Source organism: Patagioenas fasciata, chromosome 2 (genome assembly GCF_037038585.1).
Source record: "Patagioenas fasciata isolate bPatFas1 chromosome 2, bPatFas1.hap1, whole genome shotgun sequence".
NCBI lineage: Eukaryota > Metazoa > Chordata > Aves > Columbiformes > Columbidae > Patagioenas > Patagioenas fasciata.
The window spans coordinates 23,704,345-23,718,743 of record NC_092521.1 but is presented as its reverse complement, the minus strand read 5'-3'; the positions used below and the strand labels follow the sequence as shown (position 1 = coordinate 23,718,743).

Genomic DNA, 14,399 nt, shown 5'->3' with positions numbered 1-14,399 from the left:
TTCCAAAATAATCAAATCTCACTCATTCTAGGATAATACTCCATTTTTTGTGACGCCATTTGGAAGGAGTGAAGTTCTCTTTTCAGACTGCTGAATATTGCTGGGCAAGTTTAAACCTAGCAGTTCAAAACCTCCCTGTTTTGCATCGCCATCGCTCTCCCTGAGCCAATCCCCCTGGGGTCAGACCTTGGTGTGACACAGTCAGTCTGTCACCCTGTGTGGAAAGCGCTACATACCAGTGGTGAGCCGCTTCGACTGCATCCTGGATCTACACACGCAAGGGCCAGCACCCACACCCGCATGCTTACGGCCTCATTTGCTAAGGTGAAATCCTTGACTGCAGATCAGAATAGAAGCTGCGGAGGTCCTGGGCCTGGCTGGGGACAGCGGGTGTGCGGCAGGGCAGGCTGGCTCTGCAGCGTGGCTCGCAGCACGGAGGGTTGCTATGGCACTGCAAACAATGCACAGCGTGAGGTCAGCGGGAAGCAAATCCTTCCAGTGCTGAGGCAAAGCTCCCTGACACACACTCACAGGTTAGGCTGGGCCAGATGCACTCTTCCCCTGCCCTGTTTCCCCCATGAAACCGGCTGACGGATCACTGCGGTCATGCACACACCCCTTGGTCAACAGACACAGAGCTTAGCCAATGAAATGTCTTGGTTGAGAGAAGTTTCTGGATCACTACCATAAATGACCACAGCTCAAATTCAACTACTGTATAAATGGAGCCCACTGGTGACCTCTGTTGAGTTGGGCTTTGTCAGAGGAGGGAGTGTGTGGTGAAAGGTTTGACTACTTAGACTTGCCATCTAAAGAACCTTCCCCAGGGACTGAGACACCTTACTGACCTGGGAAGCGATCTGGGAACCATTGAGAGTCTCCATTTTGACACAGAGCGGGAAGATACACATTTTGCATCATCACTTTATTGTTTTGGGATCTGATCCCCTTGAGTTTGAGTAGTTTCTGTAGTAATTGAACTCCGAACTGGTATCAAACTTGTGTTTTATAATATTATCTGAGTGCTGAATAACTTTGGTTAAACCCTGTTTGTAATTGGTTTTCTGCTAAGCAGCTCTGGTTACGATAAAGTCTGTCAGGAGCCTATTGCCTGCGCCTCAGTGGACTTTAGGGGTATCTCTGTGACACAGGCACACTGCTGATATGGCCCCCAAAGAGATGCCTGTGAACTAGGAACTTCAGGATATTTGCAGCAAGAAATTAAGTGCTCTTTTCTCAACTGACCTAGGTAGTTCTTAGTGCAAAATTGGATTCTACCTTGTCTTACATTAGCAAAACCCTTCAGCCATGTGGGATTTTTGGCTTAAAAAGATCTCACGCCATATGACTAATAACCAACAGATTTAAATCATGTATCACATAATTCTGCATCTGTAAGCAGGCTGTAAAGCTTGATCCCCAGTAACAAAGTCAGTCCTATCTATGCTAGAGAACTTCCACTGTAGTCAAGTAAGAAAAGGTGAGGAACTTCATATTGCTAAGGCTGAGATGAAAGCTCGGCCGTTTCCTGAGAGATACAAACAGCTCCATTGTGATGTGCCAGAAATACAACCTGCAGCCTTGGCAACAGCCTTCCCTGCGTCCTCCTGCTGCCAAGGCCCAGACCTAGCTGAAATCCAAAGGCAGCTGCATTTTCCCCCAGCTGGGGAAAAGTTTAAAAATAGTATAGGTAAAAGGAGAAAACACATTAAGAGACAGAACAGAGCCTACTCCCAGCATCTTAGTTTCTTCCTTGGTTTGAGGAGGTATTCCAAGATATAAGAAAAAGTCACATTTCTGGTAGGGTCAGTGAAAGCTGTGTACAAAAAAGGAATTCAGGCTCCTGTTTGAGGATTTCAGAAAACTTCAGGTGTTCCACAACTGGGATCTGAAGACATCCTACCTAGTGAGTACCTGATCCTAGAACTGCATAAATTCTTCAGGCACCTTCAGGTTTTTGGCTTGAAAGTTCCTTCAAAGGTTCTGCTGCTGCTTATTTCGAGAATAGCACTGTTTTTGGTAGCTTGGCATAAATCCCATTGGGATGAATTGTACAAGATGTCACATATGCAAGTTCTGTGAGGGGCTCCTTTGAGAAGCCTAATCCATCAGCTGCTCTTAGAAGATGACCAAAATGCACCAAGAGCTTCCCATTCCCAGCAGACTCTGTCATTTGTGCCCCCTTTGACAAACAGTATAGTATGTCCAGCCATACCCTTCAGCTGTGAAAAAAAGGATTATTTTAATTTATACATTACTTTGGTGGAATCCACAATCAAGTGAAAACAGAACAAATGCATATGCTCAAAGACTACAGCTTCAGTCCAGGAATTGATGACTCTCAAAAATGAATAAGCAGTAAATCAAATATCATAGAGGCAGGGAAAATGGCTTCATGTCCTAGAAACACAAAGCATTTTGCACCCTCTACTCCAGATGTACATTCTCATACCTGAGAGTGCCTGCCTGAATACAACAATCACTGCTCTATTTACTAAATGCCAGAATAATGCCACTTGACATTGTTGTGGTGAAATATTGTTAGCTGTCTGATTAGGTTTTATGAGTGGATTTTGTGATTTGTTTTTCCCACTTGGCAGAAGAAAAATATTTCTGAAGACGTAAGAGATAAGCGAAATAATATCTAGCAAAGATACACGTTTCAGCCAAAAGTTTGATATGTATTAAAAGCATATTCAACAGAAGCAAATAGTAAAAAATAAAGATTCAAAGTTCAGTGAGCTATGGACAATTTAAATAGTATGATCAATATTCTGATGAAGTATTAACTAGTCCTAAATTATCTATGCAAATTCTATTCAATAAGACATGACAAAGAGTAACGTGACACCGAGTGACATATATTTAAACACAGGATTTCTTAGTGCTGTGTATCAGAACACATTCTATTGTGATTATTAAATATTTCAAATAAGTATACCTAGCATGTATGTAAGAGAAATAAGCATAAAAGATAGCCTATGAAATATAATATGAAACCTTTCTAACAGGTAGACAAATTGCACTTGCATTTTGTATGTAGTGCATCATCTCATAACCAAGCTACTTAATCTGATTTCAAATGTTTAAGCTAATGATCATTCCGTTCCTTTTCCCTCTGCCCCTTTTTCTTTCTGATGTAGGTTTAGACATTGTCTTTGGTGTGTAACATTCTCCTAAACTTCACTAGTTGCTTGTAATTTTTGAAGAAAACACAGCACACCTGTGCGGTCAAAAGAGATTATTATCCTGCTGTATTCAGCATTGGTGCAGCCTCACCCTGAACACTGTGTGCGGTTCTGAGCCCCACAATTTAAGAAGATTGTGAAGGTCCTTGAATGTGTCCAGAGGAGGGCAACAAAACTGATGAAGGGCTAGGAAGAACGTCTGGTGAGGGGCAGCTGAGGACTCTGTGTTGGTCTGTTCTGGAGAACAGGAGGCTGAGGGGCAACCTCTTTACTCTCTGCAGCTTCCTGAGGAGGGGACGTGGAGAGAAAGGTGCTGAGTACTCCTCGGGATCCAGTGACAGGACACGTGGGAATGGTTCAAAGCTGCACCACGGGAGGTTCAGACTGGGCATGAGGAAGCATTTCTTTACTGAGAGGGTGGTCGAACACTGGAACAGGCTTCCTGGAGAGGTGATCGATGCCCCAAGCCTATCAGAGTTTTAGAGGCATTTGGACAATATTCTTAATACCATGCTTTAACTTTTGGTCACCTCTGAAGTGGTCAGGCAGTTGGACCAGATGGTTATTGTAGGGACCCTTCCAAGTGAAACAGACTAGTCTAGAAAATAACAGAAACATGACAAATGTGCCTTTTTTAAATGTTAGAAATGGAAGTCACAAGTCAGCTTAGATAGAATTGAAGTTTGGAAGCAAGTCAATTTTTTAAAAAGTCCTTTTTCCTTCTTCATCTGGTGTATTTTGGTATAAAACTCTTAGGTCTTTTTTCCTCTTTGTAGTGTGCTTCAAAGTTTGTGTTTTGGAATAAGGTTATCAGGTCTTATGGAGAATCTATTAGCAGTCCTTATCACATTCTCATTATCTTAGTTAACAATACATTTAGGTCAAATATTTTGTGTGTGTGCATTTCAGCCCTGATTTTATATTGCCAGTTAAATGTTCACCAGCTGGGGAAGCTGACATATAAAATTAAGCTCATTTTCCTCCTTTTCCACATTTTTCTCATTCCATGCTCTTCTAGTATTTTCATTGTGATAATTATGTAGCTCAGCAGAACTGCAGACCTATAGAATGTTTCATAAATATAGTCAAAATCATGATCTATCCCAAGAAGCACCTGATTTTGTAAAAAAAGATGAATGGCTGGACCGGATGTAAGTTCTGGAAAAGGTGATGCCAGCAAAATTCTAGACCCAAAAAAAAAAAAAAAAGTAAAAAGACTACAAGTAGGTTTCAAACTATTAGCATTTTGAAAAAGTGGTGATCTAGCAGAGATCTGCAAAGGAAGACAAACAGGAGGAAAATGTGAATTGGTCCTCTCCATCTTTGTTGGCATCTCCCTCCTCTGCTTAGTACTGAAGAGCCATTTGGAGAGGTGAACTTTCAGTCAAGACTTCAATCTGTCATTGTACCTTCCTCCACACTTCTCAGAAATGTATGCTTTCAAACATTTACCAGGGAAAGTGTTTCAAAGCGTCACCCAGGCAAATCAGATCAAAACTGCTGAGACAACTTCGCATTCACAGAAACAAGCATGTAAGCTATGCCAGCTTGCTGGGTGAACAAATGTCCTCCTTGCAACTTGCTCAAATAAAGAAAAGACATAAATTGGATTGCTTTATTAAATCCAAATGCACACTTGTGTTTTTAGGTGCTAACCTGAGTTTGATTCCTGGCAGTGGTCACAGTAAAGTCATTAATATTCCCATAATTACTTACTTGTTCAAAAAGTAACAAATGCTACTAAAAAAAAGTTCAGATAGGCATCTAGAGGGATCTCCAAGGACAGCTATGGAACTGTTTCCCACCAATTTTCAATAGAAACTCCCCCTCTCACATATAGGTGGGCATTTCATCATGGGATATCTTTAATACCTGAATATCTTCACAGAAATCCAACTGTGGTTAAACGTAAATACTCCTCCTTCTTTGGATGACTGCCACATACATTTTAGCTTTTACATCTGAAAGCAGCAATCTCATAACCTGGAAACAGGTGCTAGGAAACCTGCTTAAATATTGACTGCAGAACTGCCAAAATGGGAGTCAGATCCTGAGAGGAAATCACAAACTGATCGTCAGACAGCTGGCCCTTAAATGCCCTGAATTATTCTGTTAGCAAAATAACAATCTGCCTGTTGTAGTGGTACAGCCTCTGTGTGTTGAACATGTTAGTTCTGTGGCTGTCAGAAAAAGTTAATGCAGACACTCAGGAAAACAGTTATTACAAGTATGAAGACACACAAGAATTCTGAAAGGAAAAAAAAAATCCTGAAGAGGAAAACAAGAAAGTGCTTAGAAAGAAAATAGGAAGGGCTAAATACTAAGGGAAGAGATACAACGTAGCTTTGGTCTATCAACATTAGAAACCTTTTACTAGTGAAGGGAACTGTTAGAGGGAAGGGCAAGACCGAAGAGCTTGTCCTTTACAGAAGTCTCTATTTGGATTGTCACTGGAGAATACTCCTTAACTTGTCCACATCACCAATGGACCGAGGATTCCTGTAACAATCTTATTCTAACCAGGAAAACTTAGAAGTGTTTTATCAAGTTTTAAGGCTTTATTTAAAGTTTAATTTCCCTTTGCTTAGTATGGGTCTTGGAGAAGATAAAGGGAATACAGAGGCATACCCGGAAAGTGAATCAGAATTTGGAAGGACCAATAAGCAATTTGTGATACACATTAGTATGCTATCTCATACATGTTGGTTACCTACTTCATACCTGCAGTCATCTGATCCCTTCAGAAATTTGTATTAATGTCTTAAGAAGCAACTGCTAGAACCTTAGGATGCTATCTTTCCTAATTTTCTAATTTTGGAAAGGAGCATTAAGACTTAATTGAAAAAAGTATTTAGCAGGATTGTGGTAGTTCAAAGAAGTGTATTAGAAATAAAGTCATTCTGAGAAGACAATATGAAAATCAAGAATCAAACCACAATGCAAGACTTTTTTTTTAAATGGCATGGTACATACGTTTACAGCAAGGTAGAGTTTGTTGCTAGCAGCCCTACTACGGTTAACATAGCATAGCTTTCAGCTGAACCATAAGGTACATATCAGAAAAAACTGCGACAGTTTTTTCTCACGAAGATTTCGCTATCAGGGGTGTGTCAGAAATATTGGCATTATGTACAAAAGACATTGTCACTGTCTATTCTCTGGTTTTCATGTAGATAAACTGGAGTCATATTTTGTAATACATTTTGGCTGTGCTACTTTAAGCTTTGCAAATTTACCACCACTTCTTTCTTTTAGTTGTGCAAGCAAACTTTATTACAATTGCTTTTTTTTTTTTTTTTTGGTGGGGTGGGAGGCAGGGTCTACTTGTAGCTTGATTTGAGTCAGGTCAGTTACTTGATCTTGGCTTAACATGTGTTCTAGCCAAGCGAGGGGCCAACATAGAGGCATATGAAGAAGGTTCAGTAGATAGGAATAACATACACCAACAGTACCAACAATGTCCTTTGACAAGTTCATCTCCTGGAAGTAGGTGGCATATACCCAACAAGAAACATGAAATGCATGCACATCTTTCCAGTCCTGCTCTTACAATGGAACAGATGTCAAAAACAGTCCCCAAACCCAGGATTCCCCAGCCAAGAACTAAGATATCGATGCAGGATATTATTGATGCATCAAGCCTAGGAATAGCAGTAATGATGTTTGAGACAGTACATCCCACTGACCATCAGTTTCCACCTTTTTGTGTTATACTGCCATGGCTGCTTGTGTAGCTGTATAGTGAAGCAGACTGAGAGACTGATCCATCTTTTAAAAAAAAAAAAAAAAAAAAAAAGGAGGGGAGGGGAGGGAGAAGAGCACAAACAAACCAAACTCAGGAAGTGTTATAAATTTTTATATCATTCTTAACTAATAGATGCTTCCTAAGATCTCAGTAATGCTTTAGAAAAGCATACCAAATTACAGATTTTGTATTCTAATCTCCTACTTGTTTCACTCCTGGGCTCCAGAACTACCTAGTTAAAGAATAAAAAACATTAAGTTCCCACATTCTCACACAGTTTTCATTTAACAGACTAAAACTAAAAAAATGCTGCTATTCTGATACTGTTTAAAATATCTTATGTGGAAGTACTTATCCCCTTCCCAATTTTGAGTTTAAAAAGTTAGTATTTTCCCTTTGTTGTTCACAAAAGCAATCAGAACATCAATTAAGTATGAAGAGAATGCATACGATAAGATTTTTTTTTTTCTGCGATCGTTTAAAACCTGATAGAGGAGGCACTTATAGATTATCCATACTTCATAAAACTAGATTGGTTTTTATTATCAAATACATTTCCTGTCATTGGGAAATTAAGTTCAGAGCATGCGGCTCCTGAAACTATCAATTCTCAAATACTTCAACTATTCCATGAGAAACCTGCATTTTGTAGCCAACACCAGGCTGGCATGGAGACTGCCAGATGATTCAGGCCCATAGCTGAGAGAGGAACTGGGCCAGCAGGCAGTGTTTAGGCCAGTCTATGATTCTATGATCTTGCCTGGTTGCAGTAGGACCTGGCTGTGCGCCCAGCACAGCTTCACCCCATAAAGGAGGCTCAGGAGAAGTAATACCATCTGAATTGCTTCCCAGGATGCCACTCTTCTCTTGAAGATTTTGGTATGCAGCTCCTGGGGATAGGAATTACAGCCACACTTGCTTTAAGCTATTCAAAACATTTTGCACTTGTGATGTTGAGTTAGCACGTAAGGGTTAAAGCAAGGAGAAAAATAGCTACAGTTCTGTAAGAAGAATCTTTGGTGCCCCCTTGTGATAAACTATTTTTAGCAACAGAACGTATGCATTTGTAATTGAGAACTGTTTTCAGTGAGAAAAGCAGTTCAACTATTAAGATAGTTTCACATTTAAGTGAGCTAATTGACCAAAGCATTTCAAGAATTAGTTTGTTTTCTTGTCCTCCATTCTGTATTGTATAATATTCTCCCTGGACTACTCCATGACAATTATTTAAACCAAGGAAAAAGTCCAGAATGGGAACTTAGTACACCAGTGAGTGTTTCTATTTGAAGCAGAAAAAAGGACCCATTTATTGACAGAAATACTTCCAACAGCAAGGCTGGAGAATAACTGTGTCCCAGTAATAGGTTTTGTACACCCCAACAGAGTACCTAATGGGAAACAAAGGAAAATTGAACCTGAAATTCCAGTGTTTTGTGGAAGTTCTTCAGTAGAAAATCTCTCCAAAGACAGGAGAATGTTGTCAACACAATGAAAACTTATGTTTAAAATCCAACGGTGTTTCTATCGCCACAATCTGTGTAACATCTTATCTATCAAAATGTGGACCAGGAAAATGTGATTCACACCAGAAGAAAACTTCATTTTGCATCCCAATGGTCTGTGTAGGCTAGATACTGAGCTAAGGAGTCCAGGCAGAAAAAGGCATTTCCAGGAGATGTGTACTTCAGGCTTCAAATAATGTATTACACAAAATTCAGTACTTAGGGAACTTCAGTGTCCACTTGTTAAGCATGAGGTAGAAGTCCTCCATTTAGGCAACAGCAGTTTAGGATGATAATTAACATTTTTGCTGAAGTAGAAGACCACTGCACAACTGCTGACTAATTCTGCAATAACCCTGGAGCTCCAAATGATGACTTTAACAAGTGTTACTTTATTTATCTAGGGTACCATGCTTCCCAGATAGCTGCCCCTCTTCTGCCAGAAGTTACTGTCCTCCTACTACTTCAGCTGGTTCTAGTCATGACACAATGTCTAAGTTTAATCTGCTTACAGAAATATGTTTTTCACTAGGATTCAGGACTGAGAAGAAGCAGCTGAAGTACAGGCACAGTTTCCACATCCCATTTGCCAGAGATTGAAGGGACCTACAGAATTAAGTAGAACAACCCTTGCAGAACTGTTTTCAGAATGGGTTCTAGAATGCAAAGGAGAAAAATTAGAGGGGTTTTTAACGCATGAACTCCAGTCTCCAAGTCAGAGATCTATTTTTATGAAGCTCCTAGTATTCAACATCAGTTTTTGTGAGTTCATTTAGAACACAATGACATCATATTTTTAGCTGAAGAGGCATTTTCATTACTACTCAACCATTAGCACTCAGCTCAATAAGGCCTTACTAGCATTTAGGCTTTTGACAAGTTTGGGCACGTTCTAACACCGTACAAAGGCTTGGCAAAGTGAAGAAGAAAATAAAAAAGGTTAAGTCTTTTTGTAATGAGAATTTAAACTAATCAGAGCTCACAAAGTCAGAAAGTAAAAGCAGGTTTTGTTTTTGCTTAACTAAAAATAAACACAGCATTCCCAAGAAGCAGTCAGGTTTTGTTGGGGCATCTGACAAGTGATAACAGAATCTGCTAGAAGTTTTACATCAAAAAAATCCTATAAGATTCACTACAGACAACAAATATGCACTTACAAAAATATTATCACACCAAATATTAAATCACCATGAGACTGAAGTAGAGAAGAAAAAATGCCTGAAGCTTAGTAGTACAAAGTATGAGGTTATTTACTTATGGTTCTTTAAGAATTCAGGTGAAAAATCTGGGATATTTTCAAAATTTGTGAGAGGAAAACATGGCAGTACTACACCTAGTGACAAAACAGTGAGTATGCAGGAGACAAAAGAAATGCTAATCTTAGTATGCATGGGTCAAAGTATTTCTCCTAGAGAAAGTAAAGCCCTGTTACTATTCAAGGTCTTGGAGGTTTAATCTGTAATACTGGTTGCATAGATTCAAAGAACAGATGCCAGTAGAAGCAGTGAAGAGTCATTAAGACAATCCATGAAACAGAGGTTGTACCTGAGAGATGAGACTGAGTTTTTTTACTCAATTAAATAAAGAGTGAGTGGGTATTAATGCTATGCAATCATAATGTTGGGGAAAAAACTCTAAGGGGAAGAACAGATGCATAGAACAGCTATTTTAATAGCAATGCTTTGGGGGGGGGGGGGGGAAAGGCAACTGGTTAACTGAATAGTAGAGCAATCTGGAATAGGTCAAAGATCATAATACAATATTCTATCCAGTTTTAAGACAGAACTTGATGAGTTGGCATAAGAGCTGGCACTAGACTCCAGGAGTCCCTTTCTAATATGTGACTCCTGTATTTCTTCACGTGCCTATGAAAACAGAAAGAAAAGGCATTACTTTTTCTATTAAAATTAACCTAAATTGCTTAAAGAATACTAATGAATAACCAGGATATGGAATAGGAAAATAATCTGACAGATATTGATGAGCTCTGTAATATGACAAAAAATTTTTGAATCATTTTATCTAGTTAGCAACCAAACATACTAACATTCTCTACCCTATAAACAATTCAAAAGATTTATAATGATTTTTTGCCTAAGCTCTTTCATACTTGTCACCAAGGAAAGAACAACCAGAGACTTAAGTAATTTAAATTTCCTTCTCACAGACCACTTGAAGTTTATGGTTGCTGCTCCAAATAAAAGATTTATGAAGTACAATCCTTGCAGTAACATCTGTAGGCAGCAAAAGGTTACATTTAAGAACTCTTTTTTAGAATTTAAACCCACAGCTCTGGCTCAAAACATCACCTTCAGGAATCTAAATTCATTCCCTGAGTATGCTTTGTAGGCAATATTACTCCTCCCACTATAGATCACGCCTGTCTAAAGGGAAATAAGGATTGCAAAGATAAGGTTTTCAGCAACAAATAAGCCAAATATTATCCTGAACATTAAAATTAATTTCATTATTTCCATCTTCCAGAGTGAAAGACAATTCACTCCTTCCTTTCCAACAATCTGCTGTAAATGGTAAGAAACACTCTTGAGCTGGAGAGTAATCATGGTCAGAATATTCTAGAAGAGTCTTGACCATTGTAATTTCTACCCCAGGACCACTTTTCCATCTGTCATCTTTTTGCTAGCTACAAGTGTTAGTACCTGCCCTTAGATTTCTGAGAATTAATTCAGCCTAGTTGAAAAAGAAAGATGCTAGACATTAACACCTACACTCCCTGACACTCAGACTAATTTTTGTTTGGGTTTTTGTTTTAGTTTGGGTTGTGGGGTTTCCTTGTTTGGGTTTGGGTTGGATTTTGTCTTTGCTTTTACAAAGTAGGAACCTATGTTCTCCTTTGCTGTTTCATTCAAGTCCAGACTCATGTAGCTTAGTGGTATCTGATGGACACTAATTGAGGGATGCAGTATACAGAAAAGGACATATTAACAGGGACTCAAAAAAAAAGTTACTTCCACTCTCCTAAACCAAAGACTTCATTTCTGTTAATAATGCAATCAAATATCATGAAATAATTTATTCCTTTTACCCAAACTATTAGAAGCTATTAGATAACATCTAATAGAACAAAGAGTATGTTGTAGTTATCCTTTCCCCATATATTAAGTATATCACTGTTTTATTTCTCCCTTATGTCAAGGAATAAAACTGGTTTTATAAAAATAAAAATATCACTGTCAGAAGCATTACCCATGGATGAGAAGTCTGGCCTTCTTACATCACCTCAACTCTGGTGTAGCAGTGGGCAACAGCAGAGAACTCATTTCACCTGAACACCAGAGCATAGTTACATTTGTGATAGACAGAACTGAACAAGAGACATTTGATTCAATAAGATATTTTTGTGAGGCAGATTTAGAAGGAAAAAAAAAGTTTTAAACATGTCAAAACAGGGGGGAATGTTTAAAACTGTGAAGTAGGTTTCAAGTATTTTCCTCCTCTCAAGCTACTCTTTATTGGATGGATGCTGTAGATGTCAAAGATATGACCTTTAAAAACAAATAATGCCTGTATCAGAACAAATCTACTAAATTTATTCTCTCTGAATTATTCAGATACTAGCAAGCACAAATCTTTGGATAAGGTCACACATGTCTTACCAGAATTTTTTCCTCAAATGGAAAGGATACTTAACAACTGATTCTTAAACTGTGTTCCTATACGGTTTTCCATCCAAAAGTGCACCTGTTTCAGAAATACTTTCGGAACTATTGATAAAGTTTTCAAAAAAAAAGGCTTACGCCTCATGTATTTCTGGATTGGACTGCAATACCACACATCAGAAAGCGAGCTAAATCCTCTGATTGTCATAATTCTCCCATCAATCTCAAGAATGCAATTAAAGTTTTTTATATATATATTCATATATATATATATATATGAGATGTGAAGTACATTGGTATTCAGCAGAGGTAAAATGCAGTGATGCCAATGGCAGTCTGACATGCTATGACATGCTGTACTTATTCTATATTGCAGTTACTAATATCCCCTATTTGATAGTTCAATTATAAGAAACAAAACTAATCCAAATGAATTATAAAATTATGAACTAGGTGCATTCAGATTCTTGTGTAATATAACTTCCTTCCTAGAAAATTCTTAATCATGTGAGTTTAACCTTTAACAGAAACTATTAAACATCTCTAAAAATGTATAGTTATTTTATACCTAAGAATAGAAGAACCAATCAGATAGTTCTCTGAACTAAGTTAAATTTTAAGTAGACCTTAGAGAAAGTTCTAAACAATTAGGGAAATGCAAATATTAAACATATCAAATCCTTTAGCAATTTTCCTACTTGCAGTTTCCTCCTCTGCAATGATCTGCCATTCTTCCTAAACCAAAACTATATACTCACATACCTTTATATTTCCTAGCTTGTCCTAAAATCCTTCCCCTCAATTCTTCCCTCAAAACAGATTCTGTATAAAGTCAGTCTTCCAGTTAAGTTCTACCAGCCAAACCCCAGGCAAGAATAATGCAATGGCTTGGCAAACACAAATAACTGTGTAATTAAAGTGTTGATAATTTTATTCGTGCAATAAACATTATTTTTTCTGGATTATATATCAGTTTTATCCCTTCTTTAATGATACCATGTTTGGTTAGTAAAGTTAGCACTAAACCTTCTATGGCATTTTACTAAGCATGTTGTTCCTTCTCTTTCCAAATGCTACATGGAACAAGTACGCTAAAAATATTAACCAAACCAGTTAGAGGTGAGAAATAGGAAGTGATGTTTCTTGAACACCCTGAAGTGAATTATTGTGATCCATTTGTCTTAAACATCCACAGATTACGGGGCAGGGTGTGGAGGGAGAGAAGGGAACCACAACTCAGTTGTTATTTGTAATTTTCAGACAGTAAAAATAAAGAGATATGGTAATAAATATTAATAGAGGCAAATACAGAGCTTATAGTTTAGTTTAAAAAATTATTTATCGCTTTTTAAAAAATCAGGCTACTTTTAAAATAGCTCAGTGATAAGACTTACCTACACATACACACAGTAGAATTACAACATCACCAATAAAACACACAGGACAAAAACAGAGGGTGAGTGGGGAAGAAACACCACCTGACTACAAACGTTCTACAGGATGCTTGGGACAAATTAAGTCTTTGAAAGGACAAGTAGGAAAATATCAATTGGAGAAGTAAATTGATATTATATCTTTATAGTACAAATACTGTGTCTACTTCTGTCACCTGTATTTCAAGCTGCTTACAATTGCTAGGAGCTTGAGGGTTTGGTTTTGTTGTTTTGCGGGGTTTTTTTTGTAAAAACCCGAACACAAGAAACAAACCACAAACATCATTTAAGGTCTGAAAGGCAGATTAATTTCTATTCTGTAAAGGATCAGCATATTTAGTTCAATTAATTCCCTTAATTGAACCTACAGATAGAGAAGGGATGATTTCTAGCAGTAGATAATCCTTAAATTCAAGCAGAAGATGATCTAGTATCTGGGAGGTGAAGTAAAGTCAGACTACGTATAAAAGGAAGCTCACAACAACAAGGGTAATGCAAAAGCTTGTTTAGATATGTGAATATATACATCACCTGAAGTTTTCAGGTAAAGACAAAAACTCTGTAAAAACAGTGCAACAGAATATCCACACAGCATCAGCTTGATTTAGAAGTTACTGTTCTATTGGCTTGCATTACAGAGGCTAAGTGATCAACAAAATCATTTTTCTGTAATAAAATTCAGACGACTAATACATTGCTTTTGAGGTATCATCATTTATATGGGTAGAAGTATTTTTTGCATGTGCCCCAGTTAAAGGTGTTTTTTAAACATTTACTGAAACTTAAAGTGAATATTAAATAAATCCCATTTAAAAGATTTTTTTAAAATAATTTTCTTTAATTTGTCACTAAGACAAGAATCACATTTTTAAACATCTATGAGGTGCTCTAAGCTAGATATTGAAGACTAC

At 37.8% G+C, this 14,399-nt stretch overlaps 1 protein-coding gene across 3 annotated transcripts in view; it reads right to left on the bottom strand.

Moving 5' to 3' along the window:
* The window catches only part of RGS22 (regulator of G protein signaling 22), a 63,600-nt gene extending 63,103 nt beyond the window's left edge, over positions 1 to 497 (bottom strand). Inside the window, exon 1 of one of the 3 annotated variants that reach the window (XM_071803907.1) lies at positions 237 to 497. In XM_071803907.1, coding sequence (XP_071660008.1) covers positions 237 to 261 — 25 coding nt within the window. In that variant the 5' untranslated portion in view covers positions 262 to 497. The remainder of the gene's footprint in view (positions 1 to 236) is intronic. The other 2 variants (XM_071803906.1, XM_071803908.1) reach the window with 2 other exon arrangements.
* Between the last annotated feature and the right edge of the window lie 13,902 nt (positions 498 to 14,399).